This window comes from Amphiura filiformis, chromosome 2 (genome assembly GCF_039555335.1).
Source record: "Amphiura filiformis chromosome 2, Afil_fr2py, whole genome shotgun sequence".
Lineage (NCBI taxonomy): Eukaryota > Metazoa > Echinodermata > Ophiuroidea > Amphilepidida > Amphiuridae > Amphiura > Amphiura filiformis.
The window spans coordinates 77,443,222-77,464,953 of record NC_092629.1 but is presented as its reverse complement, the minus strand read 5'-3'; the positions used below and the strand labels follow the sequence as shown (position 1 = coordinate 77,464,953).

The window sequence follows — 21,732 nt, the reverse complement described above, 5'->3', positions numbered from 1 at the left end:
CCGACACTCCCGCTACGTAAGGTAACACCACCAGACCTTTACTTTTTTTTTCAGATGTTGTGCTCTTACTTTTCTTTGTCTTTTCTTGTTGTTTGACTTCCATTTGATTCTTGACTTTATCAATTGTCCACTTAGGATAACCACACTTAGCTAGAGCCTGTCGTATGTGTTCCTCCTCTTTGACTTTATCATCCTCCTCCGTAACTAATCTGTCTTTCCTATCTTTCTTATGTTTGACGAATGCCATAATCCGTGACAGACTCGAAAAAGATCCGGATCTGAAAAAACGCACGCTGTTAGAGGTTGAAGCTATTATGGTTTTAATGAAGTTTGTTCTGACCACTACCTACTTCACTTTCCGGGGCACCATCTACAAACAAAAATTTGGTGCAGCGATGGGGTCACCGGTCAGTCCCCTCACAGCGAACATCTTCATGGAATGGTTAGAACAGCGCGCCATCCTTACTGCCCCACTACAGTGTAAACCCCGCCTCTGGAAACGCTATGTCGACGACGTTTTAGAAATAGTTCAAAAAGGCTCAGCTGAAACATTGACAGAACATCTGAACCAGGTCGACACTACCTCTAGCATAAAGTTCACGTATGAGGAAGAACAGGACCACCAAATTCCGTTTTTGGACACCCTAATAATCCGCAAACCTGACAATTCTATCAAACTCATGGTCTATAGAAAAAAGACCCATACAGACCAATATCTGTCTTTCACGTCCCATCACCCTCTTCATCAGAAAATGGGAGTTGTGCGCACGTTACTTGATAGGAAAGACAGATTAGTTACGGAGGAGGATGATAAAGTCAAAGAGGAGGAACACATACGACAGGCTCTAGCTAAGTGTGGTTATCCTAAGTGGACAATTGATAAAGTCAAGAATCAAATGGAAGTCAAACAACAAGAAAAGACAAAGAAAAGTAAGAGCACAACATCTGAACAAAAAAGTAAAGGTCTGGTGGTGTTACCTTACGTAGCGGGAGTGTCGGAAAGAATAAGTAGAACTCTCAAAAAACATGACATCGCGACCGCCATGAGACCCCATACCACGATCAGAAAAATGGTGGTCCATCCGAAAGATAAACAAGATCCGGTTAAAACCCCTAATTGTGTTTATGAAGTTCCTGCGGTAGCTGTGAGCTAACTTATGTTGGTGAAACTAAAAGAACTTTCGGCACGCGTCTGGATGAACACAGGAGGGAGGCGGAGAAAGCAAGTCAACAAAAGTATACAAGGTCAAAGAGGAAAGAATCAGAGAGCCATTTTAAGAACTCAGCCATAAGCGATCACGTAGCCAGGGCTAATCATATTATCAACTGGGGGGAGTCCAAAATCTTAGAGAGAGAGAGTGATAGGAAAGCCAGATGGATTAAAGAATCAATACAGATCAGAAAGAGGGGGCGAGGAGTAATGAACAGAGACGAGGGGGTCTACAATCTTAGTCACGTGTACGATCCACTTCTGAAGACTGCCAGCAAGACTAACACCGGAAGTGACATAACTTCCCGCCAGTCGTCAGCTGTTGGATCATCACAACAACACCAAGCTTTGATAAAGTCAGTTGCTAACTGACGAAACTGTCAGCAAGAAAAACTAGTAAGTTTTCTTCAAATTGGTTTTGACAAAAGAAAAACTCTATTTAGTCACGGCTGTGTCTTTTTTCTTACAGGTTCTTTCTTTCTTCTTCTTTCTTCTTCTGTCAACCATTACATTTGCTCTAGCACTCACATGCTTAAATCGATTTTGACCTAACTTGGTCACAATGATCATTGACTATGCCCCTACATGTCACATGAAACTTGTGGGGTCAAAGGTCACGCAGGGGTCACAGGGGTCAAAAACGTGATTTCAACTAAAAATGCATCTTCTCCCACAACTTACGTAGGACAGCGACCCCACTTGCACACATGTATTGCTATTACCCAGTGTCTATGTGGTGTACACAGATTTGGGGTCAAAGGTCATTAAGGGGTCACTTCCGGTATAAAACGAAAAACCTTCAAAATTTGTATTAGCTAAGTAAAACATAGCACAGTAATGGTATGTTCACATATGATCTGCAGTCACCCAATGTACATGTGGTATTTTTTTTATTTGGGGTCAAAGCTCATTAAGGGGTCACTTCCGGTATAAAAAGAAATACCTTTAAAATGCATCTTCTTCCACAAATTATGTGGGACAGAGACCCCACTTGCACACATGCATTGTTATTACCCAGTGTCTATGTGGTGTACACAGATTTGGGGTCAAGGTCATTAAGGGGTCACTTCCGGTATAAAACGAAATACCTTCAAAAAATTTTATTAGCTAAGTAAAACATGGGACAGTAATGGTATGTTCACACATGATCTGCAGTCACCCAATGTATATGTGGTATTTTTTTATTTGGGGTCAAATCTCATTAAGGGGTCACTTCCGGTATAAAACGAAATACCTTTAAAATGCATCTTCTTCCACAGATTCTGTAGGACAGAGACGCCACTTGCACACATGCATTGTTATTACCCAGTGTCTATGGGGTGTACACAGATTTGGGGTCAAAGGTCATTAAGGGGTCACTTCCGGTATAAAACGAAAAACCTTCAAAATTTTTTATTTGCTAAGAAAAACATAGGATAGTAACGGTATGTTCACACATGAATTGTGGTTACCCAGTTTATATGTGGTATTATTTTATTTGGGGTCAAAGGTCATTAAGGGGTCACTTCCGGTATAAAACGAAATACCTTTAAAATGCTTCTTCTTCCACAAATTACGTAGGACAGTGACGCCACTTGCACACATGCATTGTTATAACACAGTGTCTATATGGTGTACACACATTTGGGGTCAATGGTCAGTAAGGAGTCACTTCCGGTATAAAACGATATACCTTCAAAATGGCCCTTCTGCCACAAAAAGCATAGCAAAGTGATGCCACGTGGACACATGCATTGACATTAGCCAATGTCTATGGGGTTTTCATATATTTTGGGGTCAAAGGTGATTAAGGGGTCACCACACGGCTGTGTTCGTGGTCTTAGACCACAGCTAAGTCTAGTGATGTTTCTTTCTCGACTGTATAATGTGCCACAAATTTCATATAGGGTGGAAAAGTTAAATTTTGGTTCAAAAAGTACAAAATGTTGTTCCTCTCTTATTTACTCCAATAAACAATTTTTCTGTAGGCTTCCAAAAAAGCACACTTGTAATAATGAGTTAAGTTGCGTAACTATGATACAGAATGTTCAAAGTTGTACGTAATTTTAATATTTTTTATGACTTTATCCATCAAAACTTTTTCCCCCATCCCCTACAGAAACCAATGTCATATTTGAATTCCTCATCAAATTTCCTTTTAAAAATTATAAATCTGACATAGGGCAACTCCTTTAAGAGATATGGCCTTCACAGCACTTCGGAGTACAGTAACGTATAGGGAAACCATCAAATGTAGGATGCAATTGCAGCACTCTTAAAACAAATCAACCTAGTTTTAACTAAATTCTTGTCACATTTTGAACTAGATATAAATGCCAACACAATGGTACATAATCCATGTCAATACCTTTATACTGGATTATGAATATAGAGGAAAAAATAAATTCAAGAGACACTAAAAATCAATATTCCCTGTACTTTAACACATGCTTGCACCGTAGCAGCCGGTACCGTAGAGTCTCCATTCCGACATTGCATCATTCAAATTACAATATCTCAAAAAGTACAATTAATATTTATGTCAAATGTTTTCCTCAAATTTGGCCAGATAAATTACCATTAAAATGAAATATAAATCAGCTCAATGCCTTTCTCCATTCTATTATTACAGCAAAAATGTATTTAAAAAATGTCAAATTTGTAACGCCTCCACCGTTTCCTATACCTCAATTAACGGCGCATGACCCTAACTAATAGAGCTTATTAGCAGTAGGTCGAACGGTCGAATTACCTTTCTTTAAGCAAATGTTGCGTAAAGAAACACAATTAAGCCAAGAACAAGTTTACCTAAGTTTGTAGAATTGTATAACGATTCACATGTGCAACACATTTTTATAATTTATGAACACCATGATCGGGAGAATCACACCATGATTGGGCTATGTTCCCAAAAAGCTTGAGGTCGACTTCAAGATCAACAACTTTGCATTAAATCATGATTATTTCAACATGCGAAACCCACTTTGGAATATATTACTTGATTGACTTCTGAATATTGGGTGGTCTGTCGCAGACAAAAACAAGCATACATTTAGTTGTTTGTGTAGCTTCATCTCTTCACTATGGTGAGGGTGGTCTGCGTTGGAATTTTAGCAGTACTCGTTGGGGTATCTCATGGAGAAAGTAAGTACAATGTATTAGCTTTTATATTCTGTGGCGTGACTGCCGGGGGCAGGTGGCAATTACAATTACCCTGGCATTTTGTTTTTGGCCCCGCCCTTTTACCAATGCAGGGGAAAAGAATAGGAAGGAGTGAAAGGAAAGGATTGCCGGGCCAATGTAGTTCACATACTGGGCCCGGCAATGCAATGTTTGCTGGGAATCGGTGCTGCAATGTTTGCTGGGAAGGCATGCCCCCCTCCTTAAAGTTTTCCATGGCGACATTAACGAACAAAATAATTCTTTCATGAAGACTTTTAATAAGTGGCTGTGCAATAATGATGAGGCACCGGGAGGCGCGTAAAATTTCCTAACGGCTCTCCAAATATCGCTTCCCCCCCCCCCCCTCAGCCTGACAACAATTCTTCTTCTTCTTCTTTAATTCGCGGATCTATTTTCTCCATAATAAAAAAAAAATTGGCGACTCAAATTTATGCTTATTTACAATTTTATTTAAGCTCTAATTCGCCACTCTTTCTGATTAATGCAATGAACCGCCGTTGCGATTTATATTTGACCAATAAGGTAGCTCGCTTTTCCCGGAGTTATATCTCATTGGCTAAAACCAATCGCTATTGAAACCATATAGTTGCATTGAGATGATTTGATTGCCCGCCACTTGAAATCATTTCTGGTATTTAAGTGACGTGTTTGGGGCTCGAGCAAACTGACATAGGCCTATGAAAATATTGAGAGAGAGAAAATTGGGACTCAGCGGGGATTGAACCCCGGTCGCTGGATTCATATGTCAGTTTGCTCGAGCCCCAAACACGTCATTTAAATAATTATTTCTCGGGCTTACATCGTTTATTTCCGATCCTCGCATATATTAATTTGTGTCTCGCATTGTCTTACGCCCTGCTAGGGTGAAGCATATAGGCCGCCTCCTTCCTCATTATTTAGTAAATAATATTATTACAATCTAAAACCGATGGGATTCGACAATAAACCTCACTACCTTAGCTTTAAGTTAATTAAATATTTACCCTATTAAAACATAATACCTTCACTGCTCTTCTCCATCTGGCTCATTATTTGAGCCCAGGTTTAAATCTTGGATGGTCAGTGAATATTTTTCACCGGCTGTCATTTATGTATGTGGAGACTTGTGTTATAAGCATTTCATATATTTAATTATTAATTGTTTCACTTCTCTTGAACCTCTAGCTCCCAGCAATTTCCATCTCCAACTATTTGATCCACAAACGAACACGACGGGGGGCACACAAGGCATCGTGCAAGTCTTTTACGACGGAGAATATGGCACACGTTGTACTAACCATTGGGATTTTGTTGATGCCCTTCTTGTCTGCAAAGCGCTTGGCTTCATCGGAGTGCAGAACCATGCAGCGACGTTGGGCGAAGGCCTGGGTGATGCACTGTTTGAAGAATATGCGCGCTGCAAGTTCACCAACTTTCTCAGCACAGTGTTCAGACGTCGTTGCTCTACAAGTGACTATAGGAGGCAACTGTATAGACACAGGTGTGATCATTCGCAGGATGTTGCTGTTGTATGCCGTGAAGGTAAGGGCGCAGTACACCAAATCAATACGCGAAAGGTGCAATAGGGATGAGTTCCTGTTAAAAGTATTGTGAGTGGACACTACGAATGAGCCATAAACTCGGCAAATTGTATTCTGAGATACAGTGCAAAATGTGCGTGAAGGTCGAATAGGTGTCTCAATTAGGTGCGACATGTTTCTCATTTGATAGCGTTTAAAGCAATCAATAATCCTATTGCTGAAGAGGATAATAATCTTCTACATATAGAATCATTAAATAGCTCTAGTCTTTGTTTTCTTTGGCTAAATCCTGTTCAAGTGGTGGGTTACAATGGCATTGTATTTTGTCTAGGTATGTACCAACAATAACAATGAGAGGACATTCCTGAACCTCGTTGACTTGGGGATGATTTGAAATGATCGCCAAGTATGACTTTATTACCAGCAATGTGGAAAAATAGACACATGTAGAACCGACAAAAGGTACCATTTTGTTGGAGGAGCAGAGTTTAACAAACCATAACCCGGCTTCTGGATATCGTTTGAAGTCAAATGATATACTATTTTAAAGCTTATGATATTTTCTAAACACGAAATAAAACAAATTTGACCGGGGCCGACTTTGCGGCCGATTCGTAGTGTCCAGTCACATAATGGCTACTGGAGACAATTAATGTGGTGTCCTAAGTTACCATGTTCTTAGTCAGGTTGGCATGTTCAGATTTAAATGAAAGATGCTAGCGTATTAATGACTAAAATATATATGATGTCCGAATTCTTGATAACGGAACGAAAGTTTTAATGCTAGTTTTGGTGTTGAAATAGCGGCGTCGCTTTTCAACATTTTCTAATAAAAAACTAGACTACCCGTAGTCCACTTGCCCATTAATGCTAGTTTTGGTGTTGAAATAGCGGCGTCGCTTTTCAACATTTTCTAATAAAAAACTAGACTACCCGTAGTCCACTTGCCCATTGTGCATACTCTGGATATTGTATTTAAGCTTAAAACACTGATTTAATTAATGTGTGCACAATTGATAGATTTTCACATCTGTTCTTTTCAGTCACCCTACTCCCTCTGTTTGTTGGCTTCCCAAGTGGACTACTGACTTTGGATTGCGGTCAGAGATGCGTAACACGGCTGTCTAGTAACATGAGCTTATGGATGAGATTGTCGAAATTCTGGCCTACTAAAATTGGCCATGATGTAATGCATCTTTAAATGGGTCTGGCTTGTGATTGGTCGCCCCGATCTCGTTATGGTTTAAATCCTCCGGATACCTGTCATTACCATTAATAACTTCATGGTACACAAGTATGTGGCCTACCCCGCCTTTGTGTTGTGTAATTGCATGAACGCGTCAATAAGTGCATGAACGCGTCTTGTATTAATTTTGCTTGCGGTTAAATTTGATTGATAAACAAGTATGATTGACAGTGTGAGTGTTAGGGACTTTGCCCGTTCAAAATCCCGTTTAAAATTGAAAGTCCATAGTCTATTTTTAACATGGAATTCAAGTCGCGATTAATAAACTGGCAGATTCTAAAATCAGAATTGTTCAGTATTGAAGTAAGTGCCAATACAGTTATGACATTCAATAATATAAGCCTACGTACTCGTACACTTTACTTTTACTGTCACTAATATAATTATATAAACTTTTTCATAACAATTTTATACTAGTATTTTGATGTAATTAATATCAGTGTAATTTCGAGTTCAACTGAATGCTTTCATCATGATTAACATCAAAAATAGACTATGGCATAGTCTAATAAAAAACGGAATCTGTAAATGTAACTAAAATTGAAGCTTAAATGAAAATTCAGTCCTTAATTAACACATGGATGACGCAAAAGGTTTTTCAATGGAGAAGTTATTTGGTTGTCTGCGCCCGTAAAGAAAGAGAGAATTTCAGGAAAATATTTAATATGTATACACTACCGCCTGATTCAAGTGCTTCATTTGGTTTTATAATTCCAGCTTTTTGTGTCTCCTATTAAGAATTACAAACGATGTGGACGACACTTCCGTAAATCATATTAACAGACATTCTTCTTGAGGTCGATAATCAAGTCAATAAAACATTTTATCTCAATTCATTTTTTAGAGCCACACATGGTGCGTTTAGTGGACGGCAAGACTAGAGTCTATGGCAGGACCGAGTCACAAGGTCGTGTTGAAATCAACCACAACGGGAAATGGGGAACAGTTTGTGACGATCATTGGTCTATAGAGGACGCCAATGTAGTTTGCAAACAGTTAGGTTATGCAAATGGTGCATTAGTAGCATTAGGAGGCGCTACATGGGGCCGAGGCGACGGAGATATACTATTGGATGATGTTACATGTACGGGACATGAAAGCGCTCTTACTGGATGTGTGCATAATGGATACGGAGAACACAACTGCAATCATAACGAAGATGCGGGTGTTAGATGTGATGATGGCAATTGTACGCATTTCTTTGCCGGGTTCTTGTTTTAGTCCAGCCAAACTACGGCTGGACTTTTGTATTTCAGCAGTTTCAGCGAATGATTATGACTGAGACAAATTAGTATTTTTGTAATAATTAGACCTTAATATCTTGTTTTTGTATTATAGTGTCTTATCACCTTTCATAACTCATGTATAATTTCTTATAACATCATCACTGTACTACATGCATTGCATCTTGTACCACTTACCAGGTGCTATATGAGATGAAAATAAATCTGAATCTGAATCTGTAATTATTTATCCATGGATGGGGAGATAATATTTGATACGATTAGAGCAGTATTTGTTATGCTACAATCTGCACTCCCCCATACCCGCTTAATACCACGGTTGTTTCATGTGATGATTTATTAATTCTTCTGACAAAACATTATTATACTGTTCAATTCTAGACCTGAATAATACCAACAACTATCACAATAATAAACTGTATATACACATAATAATTTGTAGCAATTTTTAACATAGATTTTCGTTTCTATATCAAATTATTTATCTTTATCTGTTTTTGTGGTAATTTTAATATTTAATTAGATATATTTGTAATCTTAATTATCCAAATAATATGAGTTATACCTTAAATTTCATGATAAAAAGTTTTTTTGAAAATCCCCTTGTCATTTGTTAGTCCGTTTGCTGATTTATTGTTTTGTACGAGTGTTATGGTATTTCGCCCAAGATTTCAAGGATTGAAATCACACATTTTCCAGATCATAGGTTCGTGGTTTAGTGGTACATGGTTTAATAATACAGTTAGGGGCTGTTCAATAATTATGAGCCCGGGGGAGGGTAAAATTGAGCGGGGGGGCATGGAATTGTTGGCGAGCCGAAAGGGGGGGGGGGCAAGCAATTTTTGGCGAGCCGTGAGGGGGCAGGCAATTTTTGACACACATTTATGGGGCGCCTTTTAAATAAAACGCTCTATAATGCACATATCAAATGCAACCCCGGCCCCTGGGGACCCGGGGATGGTCCGGGACTTGACATCATGTGACCCGGGATTTGATTCAAAAGGTGTCCCGGGGGGAGCCGGGTGTTGGCCGGGACTGGTATAAGAATTGACGTCGCCCAAAACCCCGGGAAATTGGGCCGGGACTTTACCCAGGCCAGGGCCGGGATTCTTTCGTAACTTACCCGGGGTTTTCCAACCAGTAAAATGGGCCGTGAACATGGTCATGGTTTGATAGTAAGGATGCCTGCATTTATGGGCCGGGGAGTCCTTTCACTTGGCCGTACTTGAGCCGTGGATATAATCCACTGAGTCGCCAAATTAATGTTACTGTTCATAATCCATTCCAAAAACAAAATCTTGGCTGTTTTTTCAAAATTTTGCAGTAGGCCATGTATCTGTTATTTAGCGGGACTCTAAAGTTAGCATGGTTAACCAGACCACACTGGCTTTTGGATATGCATGTGCAAACGAGAGCCTGCTATACACTTCTTTATGCCAAATGTTTGTTTTTTTTAAAGTTTTTAACCACCTGCCGAGAGTAAAGTTTTAAATTATTAGGCCTACACTCAAAAACAAAACTGACCGGATAATAAAAGAATCTATGACATCTGCGATCGACTGATATAAAAATTGAATTCAATATCTTGTGTTAATATACAGATTTTTAAAACTATATTACATTTTCATGTTGGAGCGTTTAACAATAATTACTAGAGACATTGCGATTTCCAAACGTAGACATCAGAGGTATACTTTGATCTATTCCAAACCAAAAGGGATAGGCCTATATCAAATTTTTAGATTCCATGCCTATAGGTAAACTGTACACGTTGAAGTCCGTGCGTTGATACTCAAACAGTTGAGCAAGTATATAGGCCTAAACCTAATACAGGAAGGAGAGGAAATAATTATGCTGCTCTGCGCTATTGACGAGAATCTAGGTAACCTAATTTCGTTCATCGTTTTTAGATGTTCCGCAACATGGTGAGTAACTGACGTATTTGCAATGGGACACACAAGTAGACCTATATTTTGAAGCCTTTGAATCCTCCCAGCATGTCCAGAGCTCGGCAGTCGAAATTTGAGCCCGCATGACAAGATTGCCGCAATAATATTAAAACCATATTAAGATCCAAGCCTATGATGCTCAGGGCCGGGATCTTGGGCCGGGGAATAGGCTACCCGGGGTTTGCATCGGTTTGCATCAGATATTCGCCCCGGGGGGCCGGGGAGTGGCTGAGAGTTTTGCCCGGGTGGGTCCGGGACTGGCCAGGTGTTTACCGGGACTTGAACTTTTAAACCCAAAATCCACGGCCCACGACCCGGCCATCCCCGGGTCCCCAGGGGCCGGGGTTGCATTTGATAAGTGCATAAGGCTTAGGAAAACAGTACGGACACGCTTTAATATGCAAATTTTCATGCTCGCTACGCTCGCAACATATATCTAGACCATTTTAGGTTTGCAAATTGGGATGCCAAACATTTGTCATGTGTAAAGGGGGGAGATTTTTGGCGGACCGAGAGGGGGGAGCAAGCGATTGGGAGGGGGGACGGGGCTCATAATCATTGCACAGTCCCTCAGATGCACCTCATCATTTTGAATTTTTCCTGGCGCGATCTGCTTTCACTCTTTTCTGAATGCTGTTTCTATTACAAACAACGCCCCTCTGGAATCAATAACCTAAAAAAACTAAACTTTTACTAGCCTAAAAGCATTTAAACATTCCCGTGTGTGATATTTGACCTCAGTAACTCAATTTGCCAAATGGTGCCTTCTTGGTACAAAGCGGATTCTGTATATACACACCCTTGGTTGTTATTAGTACGCAATATCATGCTGTATTAAGGTTTTAAGTGACGACGAGGTTAGTGAATATTTGATGGAAGCGCCCTCATACCTTTTTTTTCTAACTTCATGTTTCAGATCCCCTCGAGGTGCGTTTGGTGAACGGCAGGATTGAGGCGCAAGGTCGCGTTGAAATACGACTCAACGGAGAATGGGGAACAGTCTGTGACGATAATTGGTCTATAGAGGACGCCAATGTAGTTTGTAAACAACTAGGGTATGAAAACGGCGTATCTGTTGCCTTAGGTGGCGCTAGTTGGGGTCGAGGCGAGGGAGATATATCCTTGGATGAGGTTAAATGTAATGGAGATGAGAGCGACCTCAGTTGGTGCTTGCATAGTGGATACGGCGTACATAACTGCGATCACAGTGACGATGCGGGTGGTAAGTGCAATGATGGTAAGTACAACATTTTGCACGAGGGTCATTTCAAAGTATTGCAGTGGCGTAGCGTGGGTCTTCACATGGGGGGGGGTACCGACCATGATGGGGGGGCATCGGGTATGATTGGGGGAGCCGTTTTGGGGCAATTTTCCTATGGGAATAAAAAAAAATCAGATCGATGAGGGGACACGTGCCCACCCTGCCCATATGACGCTACGCCACTGAGCTTGTACTACAATATTAATGTTTGATCCAAGGTGATGTTAGGGATAGACATATAATCAATATTAACTTTTGGACTCCCTAATTTATTAATAAAATAACATTAAAACATTTGAACAAATATGGGGAGAAATTGTGGAGTCAATAACTACTTATTGTCAACATGATCGTGCACTTCTGGATAAAAGCAATGAATTGGCCATAAACCTTCCTTGGGGTGTAGAGAACAATTTTAGAAGCGATGTCCAAAAATTCGGAGTTGTTAAGGTTGTTAAATGGGGTTGCATTCATACAACTGACTCGGCGGCGACAGGCCATAATAACAAAACGTTCTGGTTTTCGTAATCAAATTGGACCCAATGACTTTCAATAAACCTTTTATATTATGTATTATTGATATTAGTATTGCAAAGACATATTGCTTTGTTCCTTTGCTAATATATAGTTACGTTATATTTACCTGTATTCCACGCGTATATACACTCAGTTTGGAACATTTATTATAGGCCTATCACATTAAACAGTTATATTGTGGTCATGATGAAATTATTACATTAAAAGTAAACACGCATAACACTTCATGTTTTTGGTTGGCCTTTTGAATCTTCCCACTTTTAAGTATATTAATCCACATTTAAACCAACTTCTTTCAAGTCCTGTGAACCATATGAAACCTAGTTTGTCTGGTCATAAGTGACGTTCTGTTTCTGATTGTGTGCCTCTTTAGGACAACCTCTAGTAGATGTAAGACTCGTTAATGGACAGGTAGCTAACGAGGGTCGTGTGGAGCTAAGAATCACTAATGATTGGGGCACACTGCGTGGCCGGGATGGATACATGTTACGCAATGCCGATGTTATCTGCCGTATGCTAGGCTTCCCTCGCGCTGCCACGTTTTCAGGTAAGCGAATTACGTCTACGCCAGAAACGAGCTAATTACGTCGAAAACGCGGGGCAGTTTAATTTCTAATGACTTAAAAGAACATGGTCAATAGAAATGACGGACATCGAGTTCGCGTAGTGAAGTCATTTAGAGACTGCTTACGCAATACGGACTGTCTTTTTTATCATTATTATTTTACCCCTCGGTTTTCGACACCAGGAGCTCTAAGCTCTAAGTAAGAAAATGTCAGATAGTAAATATATTAGAAGCCATGTTTTACACAGAAAAAATACTTGGTTTTGGATTGAAAAACCTGTTTGTCTTCGCTCTTTAACCACTCGATGTTTGAAATGATTCTTCAACCCCGCCGACAGTATTTGTGCTACATGTTCTGGATAAAGCGACTCTGTACCATCCAGACAAATGATCGAAAAATCCAAGATTTCAATGATGAACTTCAATTGACCTTTACGGTAAATCCCATAACTCTTTGCGTTTGACCTGAGATGTTGTCACGCCGATTACATCGTTATTGAGCACTTCGCGGCTTTCAAATGCGCAGTAGCGATATGTTTGCTAAACGATATGCACATCTGCGTGACGTCAAATGATGACATAATCTCAGGTTTAACCGTAGAAAATATGGGATTTACTAGAAAGGTTAGGTGTTGCATGCAAAATACTTGATAGAGGTGAACAAATATTCACAGAGGAAGAAGATAAAATCACTGAAGAAAATCAGTTACCCTAACTAAATTAAAGGCAGAAAGAGCCAATAAGATCGAAAAGAAGCCAAACAAAAAAGACAAATACAACACGCAAAACAGCAAAAGGGGCGTCGTAATTCTTTATGAAGCAGGATTCTCTGAGAAGTTAACACAACGTTTCTAAGGCAATGAAGCCCCACACGGCCACCAGAAATGTGCTCGTTCATCCAAAGGACAAACAAGAAAAAGAAGAAAAGGAAACAATGGTGCACCGAACCAAAATTACCCCAATCATACATTGGTGAGATAAAAAGATAAATCAGTGCCCGCATGAAAAAAGGTCAATTATTGAAAGGAGAAATCCGATGCCAAATAACGTTTTAAGGCCCTATGATATGGGCGTAATTTATACATGCATAGTATTGAACAATGTACCCTATTTGACCTGGTAAATAAATAGATAAATAGAAAAAAAGTAAATAATTAATTTTTTTATTATTAAGATTGTCTTGTCAAGGTCATTGTCGGATTAACTGTAATGAAACTTGGTTGATGTGATTACAATTAAGTGCCAAAAATGTCAAAGGTCAGGTCAAGGTCATCTGAGACCGGCTGAGCATAAGATGTTGGAATGTCATAAAATTTGGTGAATGCATAATCACCCTCGAGCATTCTCAAGGGTATTTCATGGTCATCTGATGTCAACTGAATAAAGATTTTTGGATGGATCGTTGTTAAACTTGGTAGATGTAAATATCAGTGGTCATTGTTTACTTAATCCCATATTAAAACATGACAAATTCAATGCAAACACCTCCTAATCAGGACATTTTAAATCTAACTTTACCACTGAAAGGACTTGGTAGATGTTAATATCAGTGGTCATTGTTTACTTAATTCAATATTAAAACATGACAAGTTCAATGCTAACACCTCCCAATCAGGAAATTTTAAATCTGACTTTACCACTGAAAGGACAACTTGTATTTATGTGCCATTAATGACCTTGTTGATCAGAAAAATATATATATATGTCTCAATTTGACTACGTGAATAATGATCACTGGTGTGAATAATGACGATAATGGTAATTAATTATAACAAGTTTTGATCTCCTCCAAAGTACATGAAACAAAAAGAATAATCCAATGAGAGCTGAACATATTTCCTTCAATGGATACTAAATAAAAGGCAATAGGATTTTAAACTTTCAAATCATGGGTACTTTCATTATTTTAAATGTACGCTGTGACATAATTATTGAGACAACAATAAATGAGGTATCATAATGAGCATAAATAAATTCTGCTTCGAATGCATATCCCAAATTTGTCATGCGATCAACTGTTTTGGAATAACGGTCATTCATTGAGGGAGGTAATTACTTGTTGGTAGGTGTTTACTAGTAACTGTAAAAATGAGGTCAAGCTCAAGCGTATCTGCTAGAAATCTAGTTAATATTGTAAATTAACTACAACTGGCATCTATATAACTGATATATTATAATCAAGTATATTAGCTTACCTAATTTTACAGCAGTGCAACTAATGAAAATTGATGATTTAAAGTTAGGCTAATAGGTTGATATTTACATTTTCCTGTCACATTTTGTGTCGACTCATTATTGACTCTTTCATTATTCATTATTTGACTGTATAACATTATTTACATTATATTGTTGATGTAAGACAAAGCAGGGATTAATGCTTAAATCATCTTTGGAATGTTTGTAATCGAATCACCAAGACCATTATTATTATTATTAAACGACTCTTATAGAGCGCTATATTAAAATTATCAAAGCGCTTTACAATAAAAAAACCCATTAAATTGCAGATACAAGAATATACATCAAACTATATCTTAAAAAGTACATAATTATTAAGAAATATACATGATATACATATTAAAATCACATGGAAAATAAAAATTTAAGTAAAACCAAAGAACTAATGAGTGTGGCCATTTCATTATCGACTGCATTATCTATCCAGGAAGCTAAAAAAATGTTTGTGAGTTTGTGAAATTTTTGGTTACTTCCCATTTTAGTGTTCATGTGGCGAGAAACTTTCATTATCATAATATTATGTCTGTTACCTGTTACAGCTAATGCCGCGTTTGGAGAGGGCACTGGTCCTATTTTGTTAGATTGGCTCGAATGCCCTACCGGTACAGAGGGCACTATTGATGATTGCCGACACTCAACCTGGAATGCTAGTACCTCCATTGACCATTCTCGCGATGTTGGTATTGTTTGCTTCTTAGGTAAGTAAATCTTACAAAATGTAACGCTATCGGATCTATATAATGCTGATTTAATACTTTCCTGCCGCTTGCCGCTTTGCTGCTCTGAAGATGATTTTACTTCACTGCGCAGTCGCGCCAGAAACGCTAGCGGTGATCAGCGACAAGCCGATATATCGATCACTCCACCACTTTGCCGCAGCGGCAGCACCGATGGAAGTTGAATTCAAATCATCTCGGAGCCGTGCCGCTCTGACGTATGAGAACAAAATACGATTTTGGAGCGGTGCTGAGCGGCAAGAGTTGCTTTCAGAGTCATGCCGCTCTGCTTGCAGACATGTGCGAGCGCCATGATGAAGCGTCACGCCTCTGGTCAAATCCGGTCAAATGACAGACACAAGTTGGAAAATTAACTTTTTCGATAAATCCATCTTCTTGGTTATGCACGAGTTCTACCTCCGCTCTTATAACTTCAGTTGTGTAAATCTATAAATGGTAGCTTCTTCAAACTCAACATAATTATACATTGGAAAGTTATCTACAAATTAGAGAAAACGTATATTGATACCTTTTTCAGATTTGTGTACGTGACCTCAGAAACCAAAATAAGATTTGATACACCGGAAACGGTAAAAAACCTTTACTCAGTGGCGGCGCCAGGGTTTTTTTTTTGGGGGGGGGGGGCATTGGGGACAAAGTGAAATGCTACAAAAAGTGAAAATGTTTTGGTCAAAAAGTCTGTGGGGCAAACTGGGGAAAGACTATATATTTGGGGGTAATGCCCCCTTGCCACCCCCACCCCGCCAGTGCCGCCACTGCATTTACCAAAAAATATGTGTGTATCTTTTCAGTAAGATTAGCTTGACATGCAAGTTTAGACAATGCCCGATCTGAGATTATTGTTCCGAACCCAAACTACTTTTTCATACAGCCCGTAGTAAGTCCCTCTACAGGATGTCCCAAAAAAACCAGAACCCTCATTGCGCCCTCTTTTTTCCTATTTCTGAAAGGTTAATCAAACATATTTTGGTATGTAAAGAAACCTGTATTCGTTAGCTCTAATAAACCGAAAGAAATTATTTCAATCGGCTCACAACCTTTGAAGATATGCTCTTTTAAAAAATGTACCTGTTTTTCACTCTGTCCACGGAGAAGATTTTTTTTTTTACTTCAAAGATTGAAAAGGAGTACACGTACCATGCATGAATCATACTGCAGTTACTGTCCGTTTTCCTATAGCCTACACAATACACAGTGCTCTCACCATTGACAAATGATTGAGGTGTGACCTCTACAAATAGTGTATGTTAGAAGTATAGGCTATTGCCTATTTAACGTCACTGTGTGAAAAATAACCGGCCAATATTTAAAGTACTCTCTGAAATTCAAGAAAATATAGTTTTGTAACATGTCCTAAATTTTTACCTAATTTAGGTGTTTGGAAATATTTGCACTTTGGTGTTTTAGTGTATGTTATAGGTAATAGGACATTCCCAGCAAACACAAAATTAAAACGTTTTAAATAAGTTATATTTTGGCTTTTGGTTGGGTAAAAAACGTTTTAATAACATTAAAATGTCGGGTTATATAAAGGTCATGATAACGTTTTAAAACGTTTTGTATAAAAACACACTACAACAATATTTTGAAATGTTTTCAAAAAATGCTATTGTAAACTATTTCTGCAAACATTTTTGCCAAATATTGTGTCAATACTTTTAAGTAAAATAACATTATGTTGAAATATTAGAACCCAGGAAACACAGAAATGTTCTTAAAATGTTTTTTTCAAAACCTTTTAAAAACATTTAAATGTCGGGTTATATAAAGGTCATGAAAACGTTTTTAAAACGTTATTGAAAATACTTTGGGCAAACATTTTTCGCAAAATATTTTTTCAACCCCAAAATAACATTCTGTTTAGAATGTTTTGTATCAAGTTTTCAAGAATGTTTTTGGAATGTTATTAAAACGTTTTTATACCATTTATATAACCCGACATTTAAACGTTTTCTGTAAAACATTTTTGTTTGCTGAGCAGTAGATTATCAAAAATGTTTTTAAGGTTATGAAAACGTTTTATACTCTTTATATACCCTTTACATAACCCGACATTTAAACGTTTTCTGACAACCTTTTATAACCTTTTGCGAATGATGTCGAAAACGTTTTGTGTTTGCTGGGATTGCCTATTTCGTAAACAAAGGCCCACAGAGTATTGTTACCTTGCGTTTGCTTTATAATCAGTTACCCAACTGAAACTATAATACCAGCTCATTGCAATACCGCACAGGTAAAACAGAAACATGTGTAGTGTGGATTTAACCAGAGAAAATCTGATTTAACATAGTTGAGCTGTTTTCAATGAGTGTTATCTTGGTTTAATAGCTTTTAATGGGGTTTAAGTCCTGCAAAGGTCGTGGTGGATTCTACTGTAGACATGACTGCATTATGTATCAAGCATTCCTCAATGATAATATTATAAAACAACGAACTTTATTTAGGGAATGGGCTTCACCGGTGGACCTATGGGCTACGGATTTTGTTAGTTGTCTTTAACTTGTCGGCCGGCAAAATGGATGTGGGATGGGACTTCTCTTGCTATACTTCCAACTCAACTTATTTTTCCTTGCTTATTTATGCCTTTATGTTTTATTATGTTTCTTACTTTCATGCTTTGTTGTTTCTTGCTTTCTCTCTATTTGGGATAAAAAAAAGTAGCCTGAAAGGGGCTGTTTGGTATGTCCTTGGTTCTTCTGAAATGAGTTTAATGGTCCTCATTGCATCAATTACATTGCGTACCTTTCTTGTGCGCCGTACACTTGTGAATGCTGCAGTAATATGGTTGCGAAGTCTTTGGCGGCTAACTGGTGATCCTTGTTCTATCATAGTGAATGCGTTCCAAAGCCTAATGCTATTATATATCCATGTCATTAACCGTGTGTTTCGTTTTAATCTTTGATGTAGCCAAACCTTGTCACCAAAAGACCCCCCTTCTTTCATGAATTATAGGAAAATTTCAGATAAACTCTCACTTAATGACCCCTTTTTTCATTATTTTTCTTCAAATTTTGATGACTTTTTGACAATTTTGATCAACTTTTATATTTTGACCCAAAATTTTCCCGGTCTCACGCAAAGATCCCCATTTTTTGGGGTCTTCTCATCGAAAAAAAAAACCTTTTTTGGTGTCTAGGCTCTCACCGAAAGACCCTTAGTTTCGAAATGCTGTCCGCACATCCCCGTCACTTCCAAAGTCGAGTGCCCTCCCGGGGGCGAAGTGTCCTGATTCCGGTTTTTTATACATCATAGATAGTCCCCTTAAATATGTACGAATTTATTTGAACAGATAATGAATTACCGGTTCCAATGAGACTTGTTGATGGAGCCTCACCATCAGAAGGAAGAGTTGAGTTATACTTTAACGGAGAATGGGGAACAGTTTGCGATGATGACTGGAATCTGAACGATGGACATGTCATCTGTAATAACCTAGGCTATAATGGTGCACTTACTGCTGTGAAACGGGGAGGATTTGGCCCACGGCCCAATGGTTCACCAATCCATTTATATCATGCTGGATGTAGCGGTGATGAGACCGCTATTGAAGAATGCAATCATCGAGGCTTTAGGGTAACCACTTGTGAATTTGGAGAAGCTGCCGGAGTACAATGTCGTGAATGTAAGTAGACTGTATTGCACCGCTATTTGCAGCATTTTTTAAGATAACAAAACACCATTAAAATTATACATTTGAATTTAGTCTCTCGAATCCATCTAAACTTCCATTTTGAGACATATTATACTTTTACTTTATACTATTATAGTTACGATATATATTTATTTTATTCATTTGTTTTTTTATTAAGCTTTGCCTTATTGAGCTCACACTACGAAGAGGGGTTTCTTGCATTAACCCCCTCCCCATTACCTATATTAAACATTTTTATTTGGTATTAAAATAATGTATTTCATTTCAATTTAAAATGTTTATTTTTTTTTTTTTTTTTCCACAGGGCAAGAAGGTGATGTCCGACTCCTAGGTGCATCGCGATCTGGTGTTGTACAAATTTACCATGCTGGAGCTTTCGGTACAATCTGTAATGATGGGTGGAATTTAATGGACGCCAAGGTGGTCTGTAAACAGCTAGGTTACCATAACGGCGTAGACTATTATGGGAGTCGCACGGACCGTAGGAGTTCCACAACAGTGGAAATCTCTGATTCAGATATAATATGGATGAGCAAGGTGAAATGTGTGGGATATGAAAGATCTTTATCTCAATGCCGTTTTCCAGGATGGGGCGCTAATAACTGTGTGCACGCTCAAGACGTCGTTGTAGGATGCCATTCGTATAGACATGGCTTTATTAATACTTTTATGGGGTCCAGGCATATGCCGGGGATGATGGCCGTGGGATAAGTGGTCCACTTTTTCACATCATTGCCTCAAATTTAGGGCACACTATGACTGCTCTTGCTAATACTGCCGCACATCTTGCCTGGAATTCAATATTTGTAGCGCCTTGGACCTAATGTAAATGTTGTATTGGAGTTACAGAGTGTCCCTAAATGTGATGATATCATGAGCTTGAGGGCTCCTAAACAGTACGCGTATCTAAGGACCTCATTTAGAACACAAAGGACCCCAATTTAAATAATTTAACATTTTGGTAATATAACTCAGGAAAATGTAATCATATCCACTTTGTTCGGGAGTGGGCAATTTAGAAAAAAATAAAATGACAAAAATATCGTTCACGTTAATTAGACAAAATAATGAATATTTGTTTAGCCATCTGTGGGATAAGTGATCTAGTCTACCTTTATTGAACTTTTTTAAAAATTTCTTGCGCTGCAAAAGTAGCGTTATATGACATCAAGTTATTTATCTCCGTCAATGACTTGTGAATACGTAATTTGATGTGGTGGTTAAATGGAAAAAAAATTACATTGGATTCCTATGCGCTAACCACTTACCCCGGGCATGGGTGAGTGTTCCATTTGAAATTCATTTTTCCCATCAACAATATAAATAATAAAGCAAACAAGACAAGGCTAGGCTTATTCCATGATTTTTTATATACTAGTAGACATTTTATGTTTTTAAGCATAAAAATGTGCTTTTAAACACTTAAAAGTGTGCCACTTACCCCTCTCTCATGACCTTCTATTAAACCTACACTATATTCCACAAAATACTTTTCTGTTAGAACTCTGCGAGATCTTCTCGAACACTATGGTTGTCTATACTTCCCACTCCTCTATACACACAACACGGAATAAAATAAAACCTTTAAATAATCTGCGATTAAGGAAATTATGAGACTTTATTAAAGCGGGGACAGGCGTGCTGCTGGAAGCATTCATTGATATCCTTCACGCATGCGTTTTCAAATTAATACATGCATAAACGGTGTTTTGTGCGCGGGGACTAGTCGACAAGGGCTCATCAAGGGCTCCTCAAATGTCGTTTACCAATTCCGATCGCGTAATCATTTTGATTTCACTAGCACAGCCAGATTCCTGATTGTACCCATTTTAGTCACTGATTTGCCTGGGAGGTCATGGTAGTTCCCCTTTGTTCATTGTTATTATTTATATCAGAAAAACACGAGTAATAGTACAGGGCGCTATGGGTTTGGGATTTTATATTCCCACGTTAGTGTTTGTAGCATCCTTAAACCTCAAATTTGATTGGTTCCATTTTTTTCTAAGCCCCCTGTAGTTCCCACAAGGGGTCGAAGGTCACAGTGGGGGAAAAACTTAAAAATAGTCCCATCATGTTGTAATGCATCTCAATTATTCCTCTTTTTTTTCTACGGTGCTTAGTTCAGGAGTTATAAGGTCGAATAGGTCAAAAGTCAAACATTTCATACACAGAGGTCAAAATAAAAATGGTCCGATTTCATCGAAACTGGTCTCAAATAACAACCCTTAACATAAGAAATCGCAAACATATAATCAATTTCACAATTTAAAGGCTTAATTTGTCATTATATACTCAAAATGCTGAAATAATACTAGTAATAATTATCGGGAATGGTTTCTGTCCATTTTGAGCTGAAATAACAAGGTAAACACTGCTTGTTATTTTGGCCGTTTAACACGCAGTTCTATAGG

At 38.4% G+C, this 21,732-nt stretch overlaps 1 protein-coding gene across 1 annotated transcript; it reads left to right on the top strand.

The window, feature by feature from the left end:
• Positions 1-395: 395 nt before the first annotated feature.
• LOC140143437 (scavenger receptor cysteine-rich domain-containing protein DMBT1-like) lies at positions 396-21,411 on the top strand. Its single transcript, XM_072165285.1, has 8 exons — positions 396-930; positions 5,537-5,893; positions 7,983-8,327; positions 11,248-11,568; positions 12,503-12,676; positions 15,472-15,630; positions 18,959-19,291; positions 19,626-21,411. Exons 1-8 carry the CDS (start codon positions 396-398, stop codon positions 20,030-20,032), a joined length of 2,631 nt encoding a protein of 876 aa, XP_072021386.1. The 3' UTR covers positions 20,033-21,411.
• The last annotated feature ends 321 nt before the right edge of the window (positions 21,412-21,732 follow it).